The 24,954-nt window shown below is 58.4% G+C and overlaps 1 protein-coding gene and 1 long non-coding RNA gene across 2 annotated transcripts; one reads left to right on the top strand and one right to left on the bottom strand.

Annotated features, from left to right (window-relative positions):
* The first annotated feature begins 631 nt into the window (after window positions 1–631).
* Window positions 632–24,576, top strand: PGD (phosphogluconate dehydrogenase). Its single transcript, XM_002716147.5, has 13 exons — window positions 632–768; window positions 1,056–1,131; window positions 1,427–1,606; window positions 4,948–5,013; window positions 5,635–5,753; window positions 8,549–8,618; window positions 13,578–13,712; window positions 14,978–15,167; window positions 22,358–22,488; window positions 22,638–22,771; window positions 23,656–23,755; window positions 23,905–24,027; window positions 24,122–24,576. Exons 1-13 carry the CDS (start codon window positions 761–763, stop codon window positions 24,239–24,241), a joined length of 1,452 nt encoding a protein of 483 aa, XP_002716193.5. The 5' UTR covers window positions 632–760; the 3' UTR covers window positions 24,242–24,576.
* Window positions 18,975–21,668, bottom strand: LOC138850738 (uncharacterized). Its single transcript, XR_011390894.1, has 2 exons — window positions 21,530–21,668; window positions 18,975–19,019 (listed from the first exon to the last, which is right to left on the bottom strand). It is a non-coding gene; the product is annotated as an uncharacterized lncRNA (long non-coding RNA).
* Window positions 24,577–24,954: the final 378 nt, after the last annotated feature.

Here is a 24,954-nt window from a genome sequence, read left to right as displayed (position 1 = left end):
GTGGGTTGTCCCCATGACCCGCGGATTCCTGGGAGCCCCCAGGTGGGCATTTCATTGCGGGGTGCAGTGCGTCAGGGCCCGGCCTGGACGCCAGCTCCCTCCTGGAGGGCAGCAGGCGATGGCCAAGCCCCCGGAGTCATCGCCACCCACGTGGGAGACCCAGAGGAAGCTTCAGCCAGGCGGGGAGCGAGCCTCTGACGAACCGTAAACGAAAATGCAATAGCTCCCTCGCTCGGCGCGTCTGCCGCAGACACTGGGGGCCCACGTCCCGCCCCATGCGCCCTCTGGGCAGGACCAACAGGCCGGACCCTGGCCCTCGCCGGGGGCGCCCCCAGTGCGCGGCAGTCAAGCCTAACGGGCCGACCGAGTGGGTTACCGCCGTTGTGGCTGCGCGCATCCGCAAGCAGCAGAGCCTGGGGCCCGACGACAAGCCCCGTGCGACCGACCCCGGCCCAGCGCTCGGTACCCACGAACCCTCGGTACCATCGATCTGCTCGGCGCTCTACTGATCCGGCCCCCCGGGAATGGGCGGGCCCACTTGACCTCAGGTGGTCTAACAGGCGCCGGAGACAGCCAATGGCGTGGCGGCATAGCTCCGCCCCCTACCCGCCGATTGGTCGGCGCCGGAAAGCAGGGCTGTAAGCGGCTGCCGCCCGGGAGGCCAGCAGGAGCCCGACTGAGCCGTCCGAGCCCCGGAGCCCCGACCTCTCGGCGCTTCTCTGCTCCTCGGATCTCCTCAGCCCGCCGCGCAGCCGCCGCCATGGCCCAGTGAGTGGCACGCCCGCGGGAGCAGGCCTTGCCTGCGCGGAACTTCCCGGGGCCAGGATCTGCCGGGCTCCCCAGCCCCGGGGGTCGCCTGAGGAAGCCCGCGTCGCGAGCCAGCCCCGCAGCCTCCGCATCCCGGCGTCCCCGCCCCTGGCCTCCGGCGGCCTGGGCCCGGGCGGGGACGCGGGCCGAGGGCCTGGCCAGGTCCGGCTGCGGGCCGGACCCGGGGCAGTCCCGGCGCGTGCGGGCGGCTCGCGGAGGCTGACGCGGGCTTCTGTTCTTCCTCTCAGAGCCGACATCGCGCTGATTGGCCTGGCGGTCATGGGTCAGAACTTGATCCTGAACATGAATGACCACGGCTTCGTGGTGAGTGGCGGGCGGGGCTGGCCCTGCGCCCTTGCGGGACCCCGCGGCTCCCGCCTCCTTGGAGTGGGGGGGGAGGTGTCAGGGCCGACCCCGAGGGGCCCTGCCCGAGACCCCAGGTGCCCGCGGCCCTGGACAGAGCTCTGCTTACTGCCCTGGAGACCCGGGGGCGGGGTGCAGTCGCCGCCACGGAGGCCAGGGTGGGGGCTGCGTCCCAGCAGGGGCTGACCGGCCGCGCACTGGCCGCAGCCCGCGCTGGGGGGCGTTCATCGCCTCACCAGGCCTTCCGCCCCCCTAGGTCTGTGCTTTCAATAGGACGGTCTCCAAGGTGGATGACTTCTTGGCCAACGAGGCGAAGGGAACCAAGGTGGTGGGCGCCCGGTCCTTGGAGGAGATGGTGTCCAGGCTGAAGCAGCCGCGGCGGATCGTGTTGCTGGTCAAGGCCGGCCAGGCCGTGGACGACTTCATCGAGAAACTGGTGAGGCCCGCGCAGCTGCCCGGCTGGCTGCCTGATGCTGCTTCCTTCCCACTTTGTCCTTCAGTGTTTAGATGTGGCCTGCCCAGTTCCCACACAATGATTGCTTACTGGGCCGGAACCAATTAAGTAACAGTGTATCCTGGAGGGGTCCTAGTTATCCATGCAGTTCTCACGGCACTAAGACACATCTCAGTAGAAAGGGGAGAGCAGCAGTGGGCACTGGGTGCCGTGGTTGAGACACCGCCTGGGACCCTGCATCCCGTGGCACAGGGCCTGCGTCTGCAGCCTCGCTCTGGATTCTGGCTTCCTGCTGAGGTGCACCGCGGGAGGCAGCCGACCTGGATTAAGGTCTTTTTTAAGATTTATTTACTTATTATTTGAAAGGCAGAGTTACAGAGAGACAGAGGCGGGGGTGTGGGGGGGTCCTCCATCTGCTGGTTCTCTCCCCAGATGGCTGCTACAGCTGGAGCTGCGCTGATCTGAAGCCAGGAGCTTCTTCCGGGTCTCCCTAGCAGGTGCAGGGGCCCAAGGACTCAGGCCATCTTCCACTGCTTTCCCAGGCCATAGCAGAGAGCTGGATCAGAAGTGGAGCAGCCGGGACTTGAACCGGCGCCCATATGGGACGCCGGCACTGCAGGTGCTGGCTTTACCCACTCACCACAGCGCCAGCCCCTGGATTGAGGTCTAGACTCCTAGCTTTGGCCTGGCACAGCCTGGGCCGTCACAGACGTGCGAGCAGTGAACCAGCAGGTGGGAGCTCTCTGCCCCCAGATAAATAGACACACAGACATGAAAGACTCAGAACAGCGGCAGTCTTCATGGGCTCTCTGTCCCTGATGTTCAAAAGGGTCTTTCAGAGTTGAGTATGCAACACTGATGGGTTTTTAGTGCTGTTCACTAGTAAACCTCCGGGTCTAAATGGACGAATAGATTGCATGTTCTCGTGTTCGTACACAGCGGTGGTTCTCAAAAGGCCGCATAACTTGGTAGCGGCACCACCAGGTCCCCCTAGGGAATTCTGGGAACTACGTGCTGGGCACCTATTTTTGTTCCAGACAGTTTGCTGGCCCTGGGAAGTGTACTTACATGGAAGCACAGACGTGCACACGAATGAAGGGGAGCCTGTGGAAGGGGTTTATTTAGATACCTTAACAACTATTCTAGAGTCATAACTCTGAAAAACAAGAGACTCCCTGTTTGGAAGAAATGTTTGGTAAGAAGTGGAGTGAGGACAGGCGTTAACACTGGGCTGTCTCCCCAGCGAGGAGAATTTGTAATTGTGCTACTGTTTTTAAAGTAGAAAGGACCTTGTGACCCAAGCTGCTGCGATTAGCTTCAGACCGAGTGGGCTGAGAGAGGCAGGTTCTCCTCCAGCAGAGAGAACGTTGTCACGCTGACTGGGAGCCTTCCGGGGGAAGTGGAGCAATCGTAACAGAGCCCGCCGAGGGGTGTGCCAGGGGAGGTTCTCTTTAGGGGGTCAGCCTCTTCCTTTTTTACATTTTTCTTAAAGATTTTTTCATTTATTTGGAAGGCAGAGTTAGAGAGGTGGGGGGGGTGTCTCCCATTCACTGGTTCACTCCCCAGATGATGGCAGTGGCCAGGGCTGAGCCAGGCCAAAGCCAGGAGCCAGGAGCTTCGTCCTGGTCACCCATGTAGATGCAGGGGCCCCAGCACTTGGGTCATCTTCCCCTGCTTTCCCAGGCCATTAGCAGGGAGCTGGATCAGAAGTGAAGCAGCCGGGACTAGAAGCAGCGCCCACAGGGGATGCCGGTGTGGTGGCTTTACCCACTCTGCCACAAGGCCATCCCCAGCCTCTTCCTACCACTTCCAAACCGTGACGATGAGATCATTCATTCACACATGACATCGTGTGGCCTGCTGTGTTCCAGAAAGAGCCTCTATAGCAAGTGTTTTAGATCCTGGGAGCTGGTCCTAGCCCTGGGGCTATTCACTAGGCGGGAGGCACACTATGGAAGTATAAGCTTTCCAAGTTGTTTGTTTCACTAAAGCACTTCAGAAAGTTCATGGAAAGTAGAATTAAAAGGTAAGTTTATTTTAGTGCAAAAACTCTGGAAGCCCTGCCTAGTTTTTTGTTTTTGTTTTTGTTTTTTTTTTTTGGACAGAGTGGACAGTGAGAGAGAGAGAGAGAGAGAGAAAGGTCTTCCTTTTCCGTTGGTTCACCCTCCAATGGCCGCCGTGGCTGGCGCGCTGCTGCCTGCGCACCGCGCTGACCCAAAGGCAGGAGCCAGGTGCTTCTCCTGGTCTCCCATGGGGTGCAGGGCCCAAGCACTTGGGCCATCCTCCACTGCACTCCCTGGCCACAGCAGAGAGCTGGCCTGGAAGAGGGGCAACCGGGACAGAATCTGGCGCCCCGACCGGGGCTAGAACCCGGTGTGCTGGCGCCGCTAGGTGGAGGATTAGCCTATTGAGCCGCGGCGCCGGCCCCTGCCTAGTTTTTTTACAATATGCATTTCCTGTTAATTTTTTGAAAAATCCTTATAAAAATCTGAGATTACTCACTGTTGGGCATTTGGCCTATTGGTCAGGATGAGTTGGGACGCTGTATCCTGTATCAGAATACCTGAGCCCTGGCTCAACTCCCGATTCCAGCTTCCTGCTACTGTGCACCCTGGGAGAGGGCAGGTGATGGCTCAAGTATTTGGTCCCTGCCACCCTGTGGGGACCTGGATAGAGTTTCTGGCTCCTGGCTTTGGCCTGGCCCAGCCCCAGCTGTTGTTGGCACTTAGAGAGCCAGCCGCTGTCGCTCTGTCCCTCTCTGACTCTCCAGTAAGTCATTTTTAAAGTACTTGGAGTAGTTCAGGGGGTGGCATCGTTTGTGGACAGTTCTGGATTTGGTGGGCGGGATCACTGAAGAGGGATGGTGGCGGCAGAGCAAGTGATTGGTCAGCCTGGCACGACTTTAACTCGGGCGCTCGGGGAAGAAGGGGCTCCACTTGCAGTCTGGGAAGTCACCGGCTGAGGCCAGGCTGCCCCGTGGTCTGGCTCTGGTGGCCGGTCTCAGGGCGGACAGGGAAGCAGAGAGGGACGGGCAAGGCGATCTCGGGGCTCCCCCTAGCAACCCGGTCCAAACCAGTCACTCCCAAGTCTCCACCTTCAGACGCCAGAATTGGATCAAGCCTCCACTGTCATCCACGAATCCATTAACTGTTAACTGTTGGGGTTCAAACATGAGTTTGGGGAGCCACATCCTGTTGGATCCGAGGCGAATGACCCACGCTTTGCTAGGCCGTGTTTACTCTGGGCACGTTCTTGCCTGTGTCGGTCGGCCAGGGCTCTTGTTCCCTGTCTTTGGCCCACTTAATGCTGACGTCTGGTTACAGGTTCCACTGCTGGACGCTGGTGACATCATCATTGATGGGGGAAACTCGGAATATAGGGACACCACGGTAAGTGCTCTTCAGTCCAGGCTCTGAGAACGCTCCAGAAAAAGGCAGCAGATTCCACCCGTGACAGAGGCGCCGTCCTGTGGGGCCCTCTCGAGGAAGCGGCGGGGACTGCTGGGATGCGCGGCGGATGAGGGTCTCAGTCGCACGCCTGACTCAGAAGAGAGGCTGCTGCTTGGAGCAGGCGGCCAGAGCCCGACCGGCAGTGCTTTTCCCCGCCCACTGATCCACGGCGTGTCAACGGGCGGGGGCTGGGAACCGCAGCTCTGAGGGTCTCGGATGCCGGGAGAGTGCTGACCCCAGTCCGTCCTACTGCGCTGAACCAACCGCCGGTGAACAGTGTCGCACAAGGCCGCCGCCAGCCGAACGAGAGCGGGAGTGCGACTTTGTTATCGCCTTCGGCAACAGGGTTGCTGTCTCAAGCATCCGGGGCTTCTTGTCGCTCTTTATCAACTCCCACACGGGGGGGGGGGGGGGGGGGCGGGATTCACGGCCTGGGGTGACGGCTGCTCCCAGACCCCCGAGACGTCTTCCAGTGTGGATCCCCGTCCCTGTCTCACCTTTCTCTCCCGGGGAGAGACTTACTTTGTGGGGCCTTCATAGAATTCTTTTTCTTTCCTTTAGAGACGATGTCGAGACCTCAAGGCCAAGGGGATCTTGTTTGTGGGGAGCGGAGTGAGCGGTGGAGAGGAAGGGGCCCGGTACGGGCCGTCACTCATGCCAGGAGGGAACAAAGAGGCTTGGTGAGTCTGGGCGCCCCCCTGTCTCAGTGCAGGGGGCCTGCCTGGAGGAGTGAGCCAGGGACCCCCACGTCGCCCTGGGCGCCAGTGCTGGGAGATGCTGGAGGGACTTCGTCCCCCAGACCTTTGGTTGCTGTGGCAGAATACACGAGGGTTCTTCCGGAAGTCTGGAGCGGCAGCGTTTGGCCCAGCAGCTGGGTGCCCAGAGCCCACATCCGAGTGCCTGGGCCAGTACCCGGCTCTGCACCTGACGCCGCCTCGGGACGGTGCAGACCCTGGACAGCAGTGGCGATGGCTCAAGTGACTGGGTCTCTGCCTCTCACGTGGGAGACCTGAGCTGTGTTTCCAGCTCCCAGCGTCACCCGGCCCAGCCTGGCCGTTGCAGGGGTTTGGGGGGTGAACCAGCAGGTGGGAAATCTCTCTCTCTCTGCCTCTCTGCCTCTCAAATATAAACGTTAAAGAAAAATAGTTCACAGAAAAATGGAATTTAAGAAAGTTCAATTTATTTTGGTGTAAAAAATGGAACTCCACACACAGCTTTTTCATAGTCCGCGTTTCCAGAAGCCGTTTGAAGGGCCCTCATGCGTGCCTACTCTTCTCTGTCTCTTCCTCCCTCACCCTCTGCGAGACTGGCACTGGGTTGTTTTTTTTTTTTTTTTTTTTTTTTTTTTGACAGGCAGAGTGGACAGTGAGAGAGAGAGACAGAGAGAAAGGTCTTCCTTTGCCATTGGTTCACCCTCCAATGGCCGCCACGGCCGGCGCGCTGCGCTGATCCGATGGCAGGAGCCAGGAGCCAGGTGCTTTTCCTGGTCTCCCATGGGGTGCAGGGCCCAAGCACTTGGGCCATCCTCCACTGCACTCCCTGGCCACAGCAGAGAGCTGGCCTGGAAGAGGGGCAACCGGGACAGAATCTGGCGCCGCGACCGGGACTAGAACCCGGTGTGCCGGCGCCGCAAGGCGGAGGATTAGCCTAGTGAGCCGCGGCGCCGGCCGGCACTGGGGGTTCTAAGTAGGCTGGGAGGAAGCAGCTGGGACCATGCCCGTGCACTGACCGCACTTAGGAGTAAGGTCTGCCTCTTCCCGCTGGTGTGTGGCCCACAGATAACTAACAGTTGTGAGTAATGGAAAATCCGGCCTGGGATCGAGGCAGAGAATTTGCCCTTCTCTTGGGAAAACAAACTTTGGGTCACCTGCTGTGCTCTGCTCAGAGGCAGGGTCGGCCACAGGAGGGCACATGCGGCAGAGGCGGGGTCGGCCACGGGAGGGCACGTGCGCTGCTGATGTGAGTCAGGGCTGTAGGCACCTCCGCGGGTCGCGGTGTCTGCCCGCTGATGGATTCCTCGCCGGCTCCGCGGGGCGGGGGTGGGGGGCGGGCAGAGGAGAAAGCCGGATGGGGAGAGAGGTGGAGCGAAGGGACGCAGTGAGCCAAAGGGAGGAACCTTTTGAGGGAGATGTGGAGAGGGGGCGTTCTTTCCTGAGTGAGTCTGATTGCCACTTGTTCTAGAATTACGTCAGGAATAAAGCGCCCGAGTGACCAAGCCTGACCCTGAAGGGTGACGGGTTTATTTTTAAATTCTCCCTAAATTACCTCTCTGCTGAGAAGCCTGGGGATTCTCTTAAGCGTGTAAAGTGTACAAGAAGAATCCTGCTTCTCGCAGGATTAAAAATGCTTATCCTGGGGGGCAGGGGCATCGTGGGCAGTGGGTTCAGCTGCCGCTTGTGACGCCCGTGTCCCAGTGGTTAAGTGCTGGCCATTTCACTTTACTTCCTCAATGTCCCCAGCAACCAGGGCTGGGCCAGGCCGGAACCAGGAACCAGGAACTTAACAGAGGCCTCCCACATGGGTGGCAGGGACCCAAGTACTTGAGCCATCCACTGCGGCCTCTGTGGGTTTACGTGGGCAGGGAGCTGGATCCGAAGTGGAGCCAGGACTGAAACTGAGGCACTCTGACGTGGGTGGCAGGGCCCCCGACGGCGTCCTGACTGCGTGGTGAGCACTCAGAGCTGTCGTGAAAGTTAACTTGGCAGCCGCGTGTGCACGGTGTTCACTAGGGAGTCAGGGCAGGCGTCGGGGCACAGCTGGTTCAGTCACTGCCTGTGACACCAGCACCCGTATCAGAGCACCGGGTGGAGTCCTGGCTACTCTGCTTCCGGTCTTGGCTCCTTGCTAATACACCTGGAAAAGCAACTGAAGATGGCCTACACCCACGTGCCAGACCCTGGTGGAGTTCTAGGCTCCTGGCCCAGCCCGGCCATTGCAGCCATCTGGGGAGTGAATCAGCGGATGGAGGATCTCTCTCTCTCTCTCTCTCTCTCTCTGCCTCTCTTTCTATCACTCTGCTATTCAAACAAGTAAGATACATCTAAGACCATGAGCAGGACAGTCAGGAAAGCTCGGGGTGCGCACAGCTTCCTGGAGGAGCTGCTCTTGCTCTGAGGTAACGGATCTCTGCAGCAAGTCGCCCGCCTGCCCTCTCGGAATTGTGCTGCACCTGCTACCGCCTGCCATCCGACGCGAGAACAGAGGGTCAGAGGGTCTCTAAACAGCTCCCGGTGCTCGCCGTCGGCAGTCACAGCCGCTCCTGGTGCTGCAAGGGAAGGGGCTTCTGGTGGGTGGGTGCCGCTTCCGCCCGGCCTTTCCCGGGTCGTGTCAGCCAGCATGGGGCAGGGGCACGTTCATCCCTCGGTGCGGCACACCCTCCTCCCCTAGACAGAGCCGGGGGGGGGGGGGGAGGCGGCCTGGAGTGGGTGACGGCCGTCTCAGCCCAGCGCTCTGACCTCACCGCTCCCTCCCGCAGGCCGCACATCAAGACCATCTTCCAAAGCATCGCTGCGAAAGTCGGAACTGGAGAACCCTGCTGTGACTGGGCAAGTTCTGGGGCTCCCTTTAAGGCCGGGTGCAGTATGGGGGTGTGCGAGTGACGGAGTGCACAGAACAGAGGCCACCTGGGTCGGTGGCTGGCTCTGTGAGGTAAGGTCCTGGTCTTATGCTGCTAGCATCGCTGATGTCTGAAACGCATGCCTGTCACGTTCACGTTCCTGCTTTTCCTGACTATAACATAATACCCGAGCTGGGTAACTTCATGCGGAAAAGAGGTTTAGTTAGCTCACAGTTCCGGGGCTTCAAGGCCACGGCCCTGATAGGACCTCCTGGTGGATGACCCCACGGTGGCTGAGGGAAGGATCACACAGCAAGGGGGAAGCCAGGTGCCCCTCGCCCTCATGAGGACTCACTCTGGGTCCCGTGAACTGCCTCAGTCCTTCGACGGCAAGCAGCCAGTGAGCAGGGGCCTCCCAGCAGGCTTTCAAAGGCTGCCTCAGCTCCCAAAGTAAACATGGGGCCCACGCTTCCAACGCAGGAACCTGTGGGGGACAGACCCCGTCGTGCCCCGAGCACCTGTGCTCTGCACAGCCGAGAGGTCGACACTAAGGCAGCCTTCCTCAAACCCTCCGAAAGAAACAGGAAGGCCCAGGGACCTAAGGTGTTTCGTAACGATCTTACCACATAGCCCGAGACAGTGTCACAATCAGAAGTGGAGTGTGCAGCCTGCGTGGGAGGAAGAGGACTGAGCGGCTGTCGCCTTGGCGCACGAGTCTGGAGAAATCCTCTCCCGTGGCTTGGGATGTAGGTGCTCCGTGCTTGAACCCAGGAAGCCGCAGGCCCTCCCCGAATGTGAAGGCAGCACGGCCAATTCAGTGCCTCCCCTTCCTGCTTTTTGTGCTGCCGCAGAAAGAATTCTCTCCCGTGTTGTAGCTCAGCCCTCATGCGCCAGGTGGGAGACGGCTGGTAAACCTGGGAGACATCAGCAAGCCACTTCCCCCTCGTGGACATGAGGATCGGACCTGCTGACCTCTGGGATGTCTTGCTTGCGCCCCTCCTCCCCTTTAATTTTCTATCAGCAATTTGGACGCTAATGTTGCTGTTCACTTGCACGCGAGGCAGGTGGGAGGGGTGCTAGGTGCGGTGTCTGGCTGCTGCAGCGAAGCGGATCGTCCCCTTCTCGCCAGGGGGCGCCGCTGAGCTCAGCGAGAGTCTGCTGGGGGCGGCCAGGCTGGAGCCGTGAGCTCAGGGGTCAGTCTGAAGGCTTGGGAAGGGACTTCGCCTCCTCGGCATCAGATCACTGCCCGGCGAGTGCAGCGCTAAGGGGCTCTTTTTGCACACACGCGGGACGAAGTGATGAAGGAGGAGCAGCCCTTGCCCTTGGGTGTCTTTTTTTTTTTTTTGGACAGGTAGTTATAGACAGTTGTTGAGGTTGATTTCTTCTGAGAGGATTCATTTCTGAGAGGAGCGTGGTGGGGGCAAGAGGCGCGGAGTCACCACACAGCCCCCGGGAGTCGGGTGAAAGCGGGCCAGAGGCGAGCAGCTGGAAGACTCGTTTATTTCAGTTGCTACAGCTGCTTATATAGCCAAGGCAGCCAATCCGGTCAAGGGGCGGTCTATGCCCTAACCAATCACAACCTGTTGCCAGGCAGTTTCCAAAGCCATCCAATCACAGCCAGTTGCCAGTCAGGCTCTGTTATCATGTGGTTTCTGAAACCATCCAATCACGGCCTGTTGCCAGTCAGGCTCTGTTATCATGTGGTTTCTGAAACCATCCAATCACAGCCTGTTGCCAGACAGTTTCTGTTGTCAGCGGCCATCTTGGCATGACCTTCTCACCTTCTCATTTCACCACATTTCCCCCTTTTCGTGTATTTTGAGCAACAGGAGGCATGATTCTTGGCCACACCATTGTTGACCCCGTTTCCATGTGGTCTCCGTACGCGACTGTGCCTTTCTTAGGTTGTCCCACAGGGGATCTTACCCGTCATTGACTAACCAGCGCTCAAAACGAGAGACCACAGGAGTGCTTTCTCAGATGGGGGTGGGAATGAGGAACAGTGTTAACCAGGAATGGCGTGACCGCACACAGGCTGTGGGCCATTCGAGTGGCTGACCAGAGCTAGTGGGGTGTAAAGCAGTAGCAGATGTGCCTATGAGCAGTTTCTCAGGGTAGGACGATAGGGCAGGTGTGTCTGCTAATAAGGTGGACTCTGTCTTGTTCAGCTGGTTCTGGTTGGCTGTCAGTTGCAGGCTTGATGTTTCTGGCTGCACCCAAATGGGCTGTCCCGCATTCTCTGGAAAGACACAAGCATATTCTCGGCCCTTGGTTAGCAGCAGCCTTTCTAAGGGCGTACAGGGCCTGAATTTTGTGTCCATTCCTATATTAATGGCAAACATGTAGGTGGGATGGGGTCTAGCAGCTGCCCTGAGAGCCTGGGGTGCCTGAGTACTGCCACAAATGTGGGATCCTCACTGGGTGCAGATGGGATGACCTCGCATGAGTTACTGCTTTGAGGTCCTCTAAGTTCATGCCTGGGGTATGTGGGGGTGGCTGACCAGGCATTGCTACCTTGTTTGCTACGTTGTTTGCTACCTTGCTTGCTACCTTGTTTGCTACATTGTTGTTTTCACTATCAGAGCTGTCTCTCCCTAAGTCATCAACTGTTGTCTGTGAGACAGGGACCTGGAGTGTTAGGCTCTTATCACTCTCAGATTCACTATGTTTGGTCATCTGCATGGGATTCCGAGAAGGGGGTATCTTTCCCATGTTTGAGTGTTTAAGGGCGGCGCACCACGCCAACTCTAGCCAAAGGAAAGACACGCACAGCACTGCTGCCGTAGCAATGCAAATTCCTAGCACCTCAGGTGTTGATGGCATTCTGCAGGGGTTCCCTACGTTAGACAGACAGACAGTGGTGTGTCAGATCGTACGTATGTCCTGTGCTTAGTGGGGGACTTCCTTGATTCGTTAGGTCAAGGCCGTATGCCCACACGGTGTCTCTGGAGCGTCACCTCTCTCGAGGGAGGAAAGATGACATGGTTCCGAATTCTGGGATGATAAGTCCCTTATGTGAATTCGCCGCGTGAATCGAAAGTAAAAGGAGGAGCCGAGAAGCGGTGTTATGCTTCTGGGGGGTGTGTGCCTAACCTGGGGTCACTTAGACTGAGGACAAGGACAAGGAAAGGGGTGTAGGAGGGGATTCTGTGCTCACTCTCACAGAACCGAACAGCACACAAAACATCGAGGGGCCTACTTGCCGAAATCCAGGGGGGACCTCGCCAATTCTGACACGCTGTCTCTTTCTCAGTCATGTTGGCGTGCCAGATGTTGAGGTTGATTTCTTTCTGAGAGAGAGAGAGAGAAAGGTCTTCCTTCCGTTGGTTCACTCCCCAAATGGCTGCCACGGCCGGTGCTATGCCAATCTGAAGCCAGGAACCAGGTGCTTCTTCCCAGTCTCCCATGGGGGTGCAGGGGCCCAAGCACTTGGGCCATCTTCCAGTGCCCTTCTAGGCCACAGCAGAGAGCTGGACTGGAAGAGGGGCAACCAGGACTAGAACCTGGCGCCCATATGGGATGCCAGTGCTGCAGGCAGAGGATTAACCAAGTGAGCCATGGCGCCGGCCCTCCCTTGGGTGTCTTAATCAGCTTAGGTGTTGGTTTTGTGCAGCCTCAAGACTTCATCTCAGGTCACTGAGAAAATCTAAATGCAGGTGCACCTTAGTCCACTGTCGGAGTAGCCGGAAGGCAGAGGTGAGGATGTCATTAGTCACAGGACTGCATGAGCAGGGCGGTAAGAGCAGAGGTAGGCCAGCGGCTGGAACCAACAGGGCGGTCCCTGACATGCGGTGGGCTGATCCGCACAGAGGCTGCCCAGGCCACCAGCACCCGGTCTGCAGGACAGGTGCGTCGCAGTCACAGAGATGGGTGTGTGATGGGTGCACACGTGCCACGCCCTTCCTTCTGACTCCTTGCCACTCAACAGCTTTCCACTAATTTGGCATCTCGGGTAGCTTGTCTGTAGAGACAGAACATGCTGATCAGAGTAACACCTGCAGCCATGAAGATCCACCATGAAAAGTCTCACCCTTAACCCAGTACCTGCAATGCAGGTGTTTACATCTTGCCAGAGCAGTGCCAGGACCTGGTCCGTGAGGGGACCTGGAGGGCACCCGTCTCTGGCTTCCTGGGTTGAGTGAGGGCTAGATGTTGGCTCTTGGGTCGTTTTCCTTGGCCCACAGTAACCACAGAACCAACCGCAATACAGTTGTATTTTGGAAAAAAATGTATGTGCCTTAATTAACCATTTTTATTTTAACCTCCAGTTTGTAGAAAAGTGGCAATTTCAGGACAAAGAAGACTGTTCATGGGTGAGGGCTGGAGAGTAGGGGACTGGTTCAGCAACAGAGTGAAAGTAGAGGGAGGCTAAAGGACTATCAGGCCCTGGGGCCAGCACTACGTCTCAGCAGATTAAGCCACCATGTGCAGTGCCAGCATCCCACATGGATGCTGGTTCAAGACCTGGCTACTCCATTTGCAACCCAGCTCTCTGCTATGTCCTGGGAAAGCAGTGGAAGATGGCCCAAGTGCTTGGGCCCCTGCACCCACATGGGAGACCTGGAGGAAGCTCCTGGCTCCTGGCTTTGGCCTGGCCCAGCTCCAGCTGTTGCAGCCATTTGGGGAGTGAACCAGTGCTTAGAGGATCTCTCTCTGTCTTCCTCTATCTCTCTCTCTCTTTCTGTAACATTGCCTTTCAAATAAATAAGTAAATCTTTGAAAGAATGAACGAACTGTAGGTCCTTCTGGGGAATTTGGGGATTTTGAAAAAAATCTTTGGAGGAATGTGCTGGAATTATTTAAACAGCGTGGGACTGGGCTTGCATTGGGTTGCTGCACGACTTGTCTCAGAGACACCTGTTGACTGGGTGTTTGTGGCGTCTCATGTGGGGAGGGGCGTCGAGCCCGGGCGCCCCTCTGACGGCCTCGCGGTGCCTGTGCCTGCCAGGTGGGCGAGGAGGGGGCCGGGCACTTCGTGAAGATGGTGCACAACGGCATAGAGTACGGAGACATGCAGCTCATCTGTGAGGCCTACCACCTGATGAAGGACGTGCTGGGCATGGGTCACGACGACATGGCGCAGGTGAGTCCCCGCCGGGGGGAGGCGCTCCGCAGCAGGCTGTGAGGTACAGGAGGTGGTCACGAGGCTGGAGGCTCCCCGGGCCCCGGCTGCTCGGGGAGCTGCCGTTACAGGACTGCGGCACTGCGTGGACTCTAGCTCAGTGAACCCTGCCGTCCCGTGCAGGAGGTGGCACTGCCTGCTCACTCTGGATCAGCTGTGAGAATTTGCACACACAGGACAGCGGAAGGCACGGTGGGCACCGTGCGCACTCCACCTGCAGGCTGCCAGTCACTGCGCTGTCCCGGGCTCCGTCTGTCAGTTTCACCTTCTTTCTGGGTGCCTTTCCAAGTCAGTGCAGGATTCAGTGCCGAGTGCTTCAGCGTCTCCAGGCAGACGTGTCTGCTCCCTGCAAGCAGAGGAAGGGCCACGCGTTCATTCACTCAGCGTCCTGCAGAGCCAAGGCCATTACCACAGTGTGGTGCTGCTGACCAGCAGTCCAGGCGTCCTCCCTGCCACACAGAGCGTCCAGATACCACCGTAGTTACTGCGAGTGGAGCGCCACTGAAAGAGCCGTCGGCGCACGCCGTGCAGGCTTCTCGCAGGTTCTTCCCTGTGTTAGCCTGCGTCACCCTCGCCTGGTGGCCTGCACTGTCCCTGGCTTGCCCTGCTTGGTTTCCCAGGACGCTGGACTTAGTTGTCATGGAAGCAGAGTTTTGCTTTTCTGTGTTCATGTTTAGTTGGTTTTTTGACATTTAATGTATTCACTCAACAAACCTAAGTGAGGGCCTCCCTACGTGTGAGTCCCAGTTGTAGGTGCCGGGGATAGAGCAGGGAAGACGACAGAGCCCCTGCCCCCAGACCCGGGGAGGCAGCCCCTCCCCATTCAATATCTAATAGAAGAGTAGCTGGTGCTAGTGACCATGAAGAGAGGCCGACGGGGGTGAGAGGGGGTGAGAGGTGGGTCACAGAGCAGGTGAGCACGGCAGGTCCGGGGAGGTGACAGGGTAGCCCCAGGAGAAGTGAGGGGCCCGAGACTTGGGAAGGGGTGGTTCTGGTGCTGAGCAGATCGGCATAACCGGGTCAACAGCAAACACGGCTGCGACTCGGTTAGCACAGAACCAGTCTGGGGGAGCAGGAGTCCACCAGCCTCCTCGGGCCGAGTGTGGTGGGTCAGGCCTGCAACACTGGGAAAGCCGGGCGGGTGAACGAAGGCCAAGAGGAATTGGGGGGTCGGAGGGGCAGGGAGCAGCCCTTGCACAGCCTCCTCTCTCCCATCCCACATGTAGGCCTTTGAAGAGTGGAATAAGACTGAGCTGGACTCTTTCCTGATTGAAATCACAGCCAACATCCTCAAGTTCAAAGATGCTGATGGCAAGCAGCTGCTGCCAAAGATCAGGGACAGCGCGGGGCAGAAGGGCACCGGGAAGTGGACGGCCATCTCGGCCCTGGAATACGGCGTTCCCGTCACCCTCATTGGTACGTGCCACGTCCCCACAGCCTGACCCAGGTGTCCGTCTGAATACTGATCTCGCCTGCTGTTGTTTAAAGATTGATTGATTGATTTGAAATGCAGAGAGAGAGGTGTCTTCCATCCTCTGACTCTCCCCAAACGGCCACAGCAGCTGGGGCTCGGCCAGACTGGAGCCAGGAGCCAGGAGCTACATCCGAGTCTCCCTTTGTGAGTGGCAGGGACTCACATATTTGAGCTGTGATCTGCTGTTTTCCAGGTGCATTAGCAGGGAGCTGGAGCAGACGTGGAGCAGCTGGGACTGGAACCAGTGCTCTGACATGGGATATGGGTCCCCAAGTGGCCATTTACCCACTGCACCAATTACCTGCCCCTCGCCTGGTCTCCTGGAGAGTGTGCACTCCTGGACAGCTTTCAGATGCTTTTGCCCTTTTGCGTATGAAGAAACACAGCGTGAGAGAGGCTGACTCTGCTTTCAAATCTCTATTAAAGGCAGAGTGACAGAGAGAGGAGGAGACAGGGGAGAGAGATCCACCTTCCATCTGCTGGTTCACTCCCCAGTGGCCGAGCTGGAGCCAGGAGCCAGGAGCTGCATCCAGATGTCCCCCTTGAGTGGCAGGGGTACAAGTACTTGGGTCACCTTCTGCCACCTTCCCAGGCAAATTAGCAGGAACCTAGATTGGAAGTGGAACAGTCAGGGCTGTAATGTGGGACACCGGCATTGCAGGCCACAGCTTTACCCCTGTGCCACAATGCTGTCCCCCCACATGTTTTACTTTTATTATTTGAAAGGCAGAGTGACAGAGAAAGAGGAAGAGACAGAGAAGAGAGACCTTCTATCCTCTGGTTCACTCCCCAAATGGCCACAACAGTGGGGACTAGACCAGGCTAAAGCCAGGAGTCAGGAACTTCGTCCGGGTCTACCACATGGGTGGCAGGAACCCGAGTGCTTGGCTGTCATTTGCTGCCTCCAGGTGAGTTAGCAAGAAGCTGAATTACAAGTGGAGGTGGGACTTGGTCCGAGGCACTCCTGTATGGACTACATCTCGTGAGAGGCAGCCACCGTGCCCACCCCTTGAATCTCTTTATAATGCTTCTCTCATTCGTGGGAGCTTGGAGGTAAATTTGGAAGTTACTGTCCTTTCCAGTTTTACCTTTGGACTATTTTAGCATTAGTGACTTAACTGTACTCCTTGACTTAGGATCTTTTTAATGGGGCGGAAACCGTAATGGAAGTTTTGGTAGAAAACTTCACAGAACAACATATGCTCATGTACCAGAACTTCTTGGTATCTTCAGAGTTTTTCATCCTGTAAGTTTTTTCTGATTCGCTGTACATTTGAAGTCCTTGAGTGGTCTTTCCCTGCGTTCCTTCCGTGTGCTCTTTTAGAAGGAAGCCACACGGACACACGTGGCGGAATGCTGCCGCTCAGGACACCCGCATGCCCTACCAGAGTGCCTGGGCCAGCCACGGCCCCACTGGTTCCCGCAGTGCAGTGGTGGTCACATTCACGTCCCACAAGCCCTCGCCCCACTCCCAGTCTTCGGTTCCTGCTGAGGCATATTCTGAGAGGCAGCAGGTGATGGGTCAAGTCCGTGGGGCCCTGGCACCCACAGGGGAGACCTGGACTGAGTTCTGGGCTCCTGGCTCCAGCTACCCAGCCCTGGCTATTTCAAGTGTTTGGGGAGTAAACCAGTGGATGGACAATCTGTCTGCCTTTTAACTTAATTAAACTTAATTAAAATACCAAATAAGGTAAAAAGAAGGTGGCGTTGTGGTGCAGAGATTAAACAGATGCCTGCGTGCTGCGTCAGCGCCTGGATGCGTGCCCCCTGCTTCCCCTCCAGCTCCCTCCAAGGCACCGGGGAGGCAGCAGAAGCTCAAGTGCTTGGGTGCCTGCCACCCACGTGGGAGACCAGGATGAGGTCTCCTAACTCAGCCCTAGCTGTTGTGAGCATTTGGGAAATGAACCAGTGGATGGATGATTCATTCTCTCTCTCCTTCTCTTTCTCAGTCACTCTTTCAAATAACTTTAAAAACAAGATACCCACTCTCCTGAAGTTGCTTTGTCACCTTCCCAGCCATGCTTTTATCTTTTTTTTTTTTTTAATATTTATTTATTTGAAAGGCAGAGTTACAAAGAGGCAGAGAGACAGAGAGAAAGGTCTTCCATCCACTGGTTCACTCCACAGATGGCTGCAAGGCCAGAGCTGTGCCAATCCAAAGCCAGGAGCCTCTTCTGGGTCTCCCACGTGGGCACAGGGGCCCAAGGACTTGGGGCCATCCTCCACTGCTTTCCCAGGCCATAGCAGAGAGCTGGATCGGAAGTGGAGCAGCCAGGTCTCGAACCAGCGCCCATGTGGGATGCTGGCACTGCAGGCGACGGCTTTACCTGCTACACCACAGTGCTGGCCCCAACCATGTTTTTATCTTATGTCAGTGAGCTAAGTGTCAAACTCAGAACAATGGAGGGAAGTAATAAAAACCAGAAATAAATAGAAAAAATTAGTAAGAGCTGATGAACAAAACCAGAAGCTGGCCCTTTAAAATGAAGAGATGGAGCTCAGGCCCAGAGCCAAAGGCAGGGCCGGTGTGGCTGACTGGTGGCGTGGCTGGTGGCGTGGCTGGTGGCGTGGCTGGTGGCATGGCTGGCGGTGTGGCTGACTGGTGTGGCTGACTGGTGGCGTGGCTGACTGGTGGCGTGGCTGGTGTGGCTGACTGGTGGCATGGCTGGCGGTGTGGCTGACTGGTGGCGTGGCTGGTGGCATGGCTGGCGGTGTGGCTGACTGGTGTGGCTGACTGGTGGCGTGGCTGGCGGTGTGGCTGACTGGTGGCATGGCTGGTGGTGTGGCTGACTGGTGGTGTGGCTGACTGGTGGCGTGGCTGGTGGCATGGCTGGCGGTGTGGCTGACTGGTGTGGCTGACTGGTGGCGTGGCTGGCGGTGTGGCTGACTGGTGGCGTGGCTGGTGGCATGGCTGGTGGTGTGGCTGACTGGTGTGGCTGACTGGTGGCATGGCTGGCGGTGTGGGTGACTGGTGGCGTGACTGGTGGCATGGCTGGCAGTATGGCTGGCGGTGTGGCTGACTGGTGGCGTGACTGGTGGCGTGGCTGGCGGTGTGGCTGACTGGTGGTGTGGCTGACTGGTGGCGTGGCTGGTGGCATGGCTGGCGGTGTGGCTGACTGGTGGCGTGACTGGTGGCATGGCTGGCGGTGTGGCTGGCGGTGTGGCTGGCGGTGTGGCTGACTGGTGGCATGGCTGGTGGCGTGACTGGTGGCATGGCTGGCGGTGTGGCTGACTGGTGGCGTGGCTGGCGGTGTGGCTGACTGGTGGCGTGGCTGGTGGTGTGGCTGACTGGTGGTGTGGCTGACTGGTGGCGTGGCTGGTGGCATGGCTGGCGGTGTGGCTGACTGGTGTGGCTGACTGGTGGCGTGGCTGGCGGTGTGGCTGACTGGTGGCGTGGCTGGTGGCATGGCTGGTGGTGTGGCTGACTGGTGTGGCTGACTGGTGGCGTGGCTGGTGGTGTGGCTGGCGGTGTGGCTGACTGGTGGCGTGGCTGGCGGTGTGGCTGACTGGTGGCGTGGCTGGTGGTGTGGCTGACTGGTGGCGTGGCTGGCGGCGTGGCTGGCGGTGTGGCTGACTGGTGGCGTGGCTGACTGGTGGCGTGGCTGGCGGTGTGGCTCCCCCTGAGAAAACACTTTCCCGCTGCTGTCCCCACACCGGCGCCTTCCCCACCCTGATCTCCTGATCCCCGTTGGCACTCCCTGGTCAAGAACGTGCCGTGGGAGGCGCAGTGAGGAGGGCAGGGTTTATCAGTCCCGCGCTGAGTACACAGAGGGAGGCCGGGAGCGGGGCCGTCCCTGCCTGTCGCTCCCCCTCTTCGTGGAGGAACGACACAGGACCCTGCGCTGTTCTTTCTGTCTGCTCGGCCCTCCCCGGGTTTGCTGCTGGTTCTTCCCGGGTTGGCTACTATCCCTTCCACCTCCGTGGAAGGGCAGTTCCCCCTGGCCGCATTCCCCACTTCCGCAGGGGAGCGGCACACCGCCGGCCGGCTTTCTCGGGGGCTGCACGGGTGTTCCTTCAGCTAGATGTTCCCCATAGATGTTCCTGGTGCATGCCGTTTCTCTCCTCCTTTATAGTCCTCCTCCGCCAATCCCAACTCGGCTGCCCACACGCCGAGTACGCTGCTCTCCTCCAATCAGGAGCAAGTCCTACAGTTAATTGGTTGAACTGGAGGCAGCTGTGCGGAAGCTGTTTACTTCTCTCCCAGCGCCATATTGTGGGAGAGCAGATGCATAGAATAAGTCTTAATTCCAGTAACAGTCTAGTCCGAGCTGCTCCCCACAGATCCCCCTTTCTTTTTATTTTTTTGGCGTTGATACGCGCCTGTCTTCGGTGTCCCGCAGCACACACTCTGCTCTACTTGCTAGAGCTGCCACAGGCTCTTACAAGTCCTATCAATCAGGCAAACCGAATCCGGGTCCTCTCTTCGCCATGCTGTGAGGAGGTTTTCAGGCGCTGATGCGTGCCTGTGTTCGGTGCCCTGCAGCGCATGCTCTGCTCTGCCTGCAGGGGACTTACAAGACCTATCAGGCAGACCGAATCCAAGCCTTCTCATTGCCTTATTGTGGGGGAGACTTATTAGTGTTGGTTCGTGCCTATCTTCGGTGACCTGCAGCTCATAAGCTGCTCGCTGGCGCTTACCGCCTTAAATCAGGCAGACCGAATCCAAGCTTAATATTGTTGTATTGTGGGGAAGCCTTACTGATGTTAATTCGTGCCTGTCTTCGGTGACCTGCGGCTAGCCGCCCAGGTGCTCATAGCCTCACTAATCGGGCAGACCGAATCCAAGCCTTCTAATTGGCATGTTGAGGGGAGGCCTTATTTTTCTCTATTTCTCTATCTCCGGGCATTCCTACCTCTCCCATTTCACTTCTATCTTCCAGCATTCCCACTTCTCTTTTACTTCACTTCCAAACTTCTGTTTCTCTTATCCCTGCGGCTTTCCGGCACCTCGCCCCGCCGGCGGGTTCCCGGCTCTGCGCCGCTTCAGCCCGCGCGCCTCTCTGCGCGGCTTCCCGGCTTTGCGCGGTCCGCGGTCTCCACGCTTAACCCTTTCGCGTCTGAACCACGGCCTACGCCAGCGTTCCCTATCTATTCACGCCCCGTGCTCTCTCTGCACGCGGCGGCTTCCGCGAGTAACACAGCGTAGCTTGCGTCTCCGCCACTAGGATTCAATCTAAGTTCCCCGGGCTAGCCTGGCGAATTCAACCCAGCGTACGTCTCCGCCCCACGATTTGGCTTCCCGTCCTTTGCTCCCCGGGCTAATCAGACGGATCCCAATCTGGCTTACGTCTCAGCTTCTGGTTTCAACTTTTCGCCCCCTATTCCCGGGCTAACCTGAGAACCCCAAAGTGGCTTTCGTTTCTGCCTTGGCCTGCCCCCCGCGGCTTCAATTTCCCTAACAGTTTTCTCTACCCGGTATGTTTCCCCAAGCTTTCCTCCAACGATATTCCTCCCTCATTTCTCCTGGCCTCTCCCCACAGTCCGCGTCCGAGTCTGTTTGTTCTAGCTTTCACTTTCACTTTCGACCTTAGAGATTTCTCCCAGCTTCCCCCCGTAGTCCGTATCCGAGTCTATGCCTAGGCTTTTCAATAGCTTCTTCCGGCACCCTTTTCGTCCGGCTTTTCCCTAGGCTGTTTGCTAGTCTCTCTCTCCGGTAATTTCCTACTTCTTCCCATTTCTTCCCTCCTAAGTTTGCTAATCCGTCCTAGGTTTCCTATCCGAGTCACGTTTCCTATCCGAGCTAGGTTTCCTATCCGAGTCATTTCTTCCCTCCTAGGTTTTCTATCCGTCCTAGGTTTCCTATCCGAGTCACGGCACCATTATGTCGCTCCCCCTCTTCGTGGAGGAACGACACAGGACCCTGCGCTGTTCTTTCTGTCTGCTCGGCCCTCCCCGGGTTTGCTGCTGGTTCTTCCCGGGTTGGCTACTATCCCTTCCACCTCCGTGGAAGGGCAGTTCCCCCTGGCCGCATTCCCCACTTCCGCAGGGGAGCGGCACACCGCCGGCCGGCTTTCTCGGGGGCTGCACGGGTGTTCCTTCAGCTAGATGTTCCCCATAGATGTTCCTGGTGCATGCCGTTTCTCTCCTCCTTTATAGTCCTCCTCCGCCAATCCCAACTCGGCTGCCCACACGCCGAGTACGCTGCTCTCCTCCAATCAGGAGCAAGTCCTACAGTTAATTGGTTGAACTGGAGGCAGCTGTGCGGAAGCTGTTTACTTCTCTCCCAGCGCCATATTGTGGGAGAGCAGATGCATAGAATAAGTCTTAATTCCAGTAACAGTCTAGTCCGAGCTGCTCCCCACACCTGCCTGATGCGGTCTGTGAGTCAGGTCAGGAGGAGGCCTCCTCTCCTGCACTGCAGAGCCCTCTCTCCCCTTCTGCCAGGCCGGCAGGGACCCCGGGGCAGGGAGGCCTCTGCTCCCCCCGCCCACCTCGGCCGCAGCTGTCTCTGAAAGCATCCTTGTGCGCCTGCTCAGTCCCTGTGGGTGCCCCCGTGGGCGAGAGGGCGACGCCTGGGCCCAGGCAGCCGTGCGTGTGCTGCACCCTTCCCTCGAGACGTCACTCCCCGGAGACCCTACTTCATTTTGTCTGCAGGAGGACGTGGCTTGAGAGGAAGTTATTCTAGTTCTGAGTCAAACAAGCAGTCTTTTACGGGGACTCTTTTTTTGAAGATATGAAGTGCTTTAAATTAAGGTGCCAGGTTGGAATGACTTATTCAGATGAAGTAGAGCTGTGATCCTGGACCAGGGGCACACCGAGAACCGCGAGATGTGGCAGGTGCTGGGGCGGGGCGGGCACACGGTGCTTCCCTGTCCTGGTGGACATCTCCGACTGAAGTCCTCCAAGTTGGAATTGAAATTGTATTCATGGCCCAGTCTGAGTAATTCTGGATCCTAGCGCTTTTAGCTCTGTTTTCCCTCTGGACTCCTTGGGGGTCCTTGTGCCGCCACGCCCGTGCGCACAGTGGAGGACTGGTCCAGAGGTTCGTCAGCAGCGGAGCTGTTCAGAGCTGTTCCCAGGCGATTTTTCCGGTCGGGTGGAATTCTGTGGCCTGAGCGGTCGTGGACTGGGCTCCCTGGCCTGGCCCCCGCCATGGCCCCGTCTTCCCTCTGCCCTCAATGCCTGCCCGCAGGAGAGGCCGTCTTTGCGCGCTGCCTGTCATCTCTGAAGGACGAGAGGGTTCAAGCCAGCAAGCTGCTGCGGGGGCCCCCGAAGGCTGCGTTCCAAGGCGACAAGAGGGCGTTCCTGGAGGACATTCGTAAGGTGGGGCCTGGGAGGAGGCGGTAGCGGTGGCGGGGGCCTGAGCACGGCCACCTCTCCCCGTCCCCCTGTCCCTCTGGGGAGCCCCCCTGCCACATGGGGCAGGCGGCAGGTGGGGGCAGCCACTCTGCTGTCTCCCCGTCACTCCCTAGGCACTCTATGCTTCCAAGATCATCTCTTACGCCCAAGGCTTCATGCTGCTGCGACAGGCGGCCACTGAGTTCGGCTGGACCCTCAACTACGGCGGCATCGCCCTGATGTGGCGGGGCGGCTGCATCATCCGCAGGTGAGTGGGGACAGCCCCGGGGCACGGGGGCTCAGGTCACTGGCTCCGGGGCTGCCCAGAAGTGGCGCGGTGGCCCTCCCACGGAGCACCGGCCACAGGGCAGTGGAGGGCTCCACAGCGTCCCTGGCCTGCCCAGCCGCCCGTCACATCTGTGGATTTCACCAACCGGTTGAAATTATTTGGGGAAAAAAAAATGTATCTGAGCTGAACATGCAGTTTTGTTTTTATTAAGCCCTAAGTAGTGCAGTTTAACCACTGCTTATAGCATTTACATGGTGTTAGGTACCCTGCGTCACCTAGAACTGACTGATTATTAAAGTGTACAGGAGGAGGGGCAGGTGGTTGGCACCGGCATCCCGTGCCGGAGCCCTGCTCTGCTGCTGTGACCCAGCTTCCGGCCGCCGCGCGCCTGGGGAGGCAGTGAGTGAGAACCCAGGTGCTTGGGCCTCTGCCACCCTCCGGGGGACCTGGGTAGAGTTTCTGGCTCCTAACATCAGCCTGGCCCAGACCTCACTGTTGTGGCCATACAGGCAGTGAACCAGCGGATGAAAGGTTTCTCTGGCTCTGCCTCTCACTCTGCCTTTTGAATAAATAAGTAAATCTTTAAAACAAAAAAGGGGGGAGGGGGGGCAGCATTGTGACCTAGCAAGTAAAGCTGCCACTTGCAGCACCAGTATCCCGTGTAGGCACTGGTTCTTGTCCCAGCTGCTCCACTTGTCACCCAGTTCCCTGCCAATGGCCTGGGAAAGCTGTGGAAGATGGCCCAAGGGTTTGAACCCCTGCCACCCAAGCGGGAGTCTTGGATGAAGCCCCTGGCTTCTGGCTTCAATCTTAAAAAATAAAAAAAAAGATTTCACTGCCTTCTTTCCTCTTGATCATTTCAGTGTTTTCCTGGGAAAGATAAAAGACGCATTTGATCGAAACCCAGAACTTCAGAATCTGCTGCTGGACGACTTCTTCAAGTCAGCTGTCGAGACCTGCCAGGTGCGTGGCCCGTGGCTGGGGGCGGCGGCCTTCTGGGTGGGTTCTGCCCCGGGGCCCCTGTCACTTGGGAGCGTGGGTGTGCGTGGAAGCGGGTAGCGTGTCTCAGGCAGAGCGGACTGCTCACGGCCGGCTTTGCCCTCCCTGCCCAGGCCTCCTGGCGGCGGGCAGTGAGCACCGGGGTCCAGGCGGGCATCCCCATGCCCTGCTTCAGCACCGCGCTGGCCTTCTATGACGGATACAGACACGAGCTGCTGCCGGCCAACCTTATCCAGGTGAGCGTGCGGCGCCGTGCCGGACGGCCCCTGCTGGGAGCCGGGGGCCTGCGGCTGGGCGGTGGCCTCAGCTACTCCACTTCCTGTTTCCCAGGCTCAGCGGGATTACTTCGGGGCTCACACGTACGAACTCTTAGCCGAACCAGGACGGTTCATCCACACTAACTGGACAGGCCACGGCGGCAGCGTGTCCTCCTCCTCGTACAATGCCTAAGCGGCCCGTGTGCCACACACACTCCTTCCTCGGCCCCTGTCCCACTTCTGCTCAGGTCTTTGCAAGTCCGACGTTGCGAGAGGCTCCTGAAACAGTCCACTTACTTGGAGGCGGCTCCGGGAGAGCCACCTGCCCTCCACCCTTGCCTTTGACCGTGTGCGGGACAGCAGCGGCCAGGGGCCCGGCCCCGCGGATCAGCAAGGCCATGCGTCTGTCCCGAGAACGCTGCAGCTCTGAGTACACAGAGGGGAGGGGACGTGGGGTCGATCAGGTGGAACTCGGGGTCACGCTGATTCCCCCCTTTCCCACACCCAATAAAAGCTTCTCTACGTTTATGCCTTTTCTGCGACTCCTGGTTACCTTGGCCCCACGGAGCCCTGGCCCCGCTGCCACGAAGACCTGGCGATGGGTTTGTGAGTCAGTTTGTTGGCAAGGCTGGAGCAGGCGGCATTCAAGGGCTCTCACCGTTCACGTCTCACCTCCTGCCGTGGACCTTGGCTGTGGAGTGGTCCCTCGAGGGTGACAGTGAATCCTGGGCCCGGCCGGGCTGACTTGTTTCCTCGCCCACGCCCGTCCCTGTCTGTTGGTCTCAGTTTGCTGTGGGCGCCTTAGCAACCCCAGCCCGCTCCTCGCCCAGGCCTCACTCGGCCGCTTGTACTGAGGCCGGAGCAGGCCGCCAGCGCTAGTGCCACTGTGGCCTCATGTGGCCTGGG

Source organism: Oryctolagus cuniculus, chromosome 7 (genome assembly GCF_964237555.1).
Source record: "Oryctolagus cuniculus chromosome 7, mOryCun1.1, whole genome shotgun sequence".
Classification (NCBI taxonomy): Eukaryota; Metazoa; Chordata; class Mammalia; order Lagomorpha; family Leporidae; genus Oryctolagus; species Oryctolagus cuniculus.
Note: the sequence above shows the minus strand (reverse complement) of the source record. Positions and strands in the feature narration are given on the sequence as shown.

Coding starts and splice junctions, on each gene's coding strand:
- PGD (XM_002716147.5), top strand. Junction 1,607..4,947: donor ACGACTTCATCGAGAAACTG/GTGAGGCCCGCG, acceptor GTCTGGTTACAG/GTTCCACTGCTGGACGCTGG. Junction 5,014..5,634: donor CGGAATATAGGGACACCACG/GTAAGTGCTCTT, acceptor TCTTTCCTTTAG/AGACGATGTCGAGACCTCAA.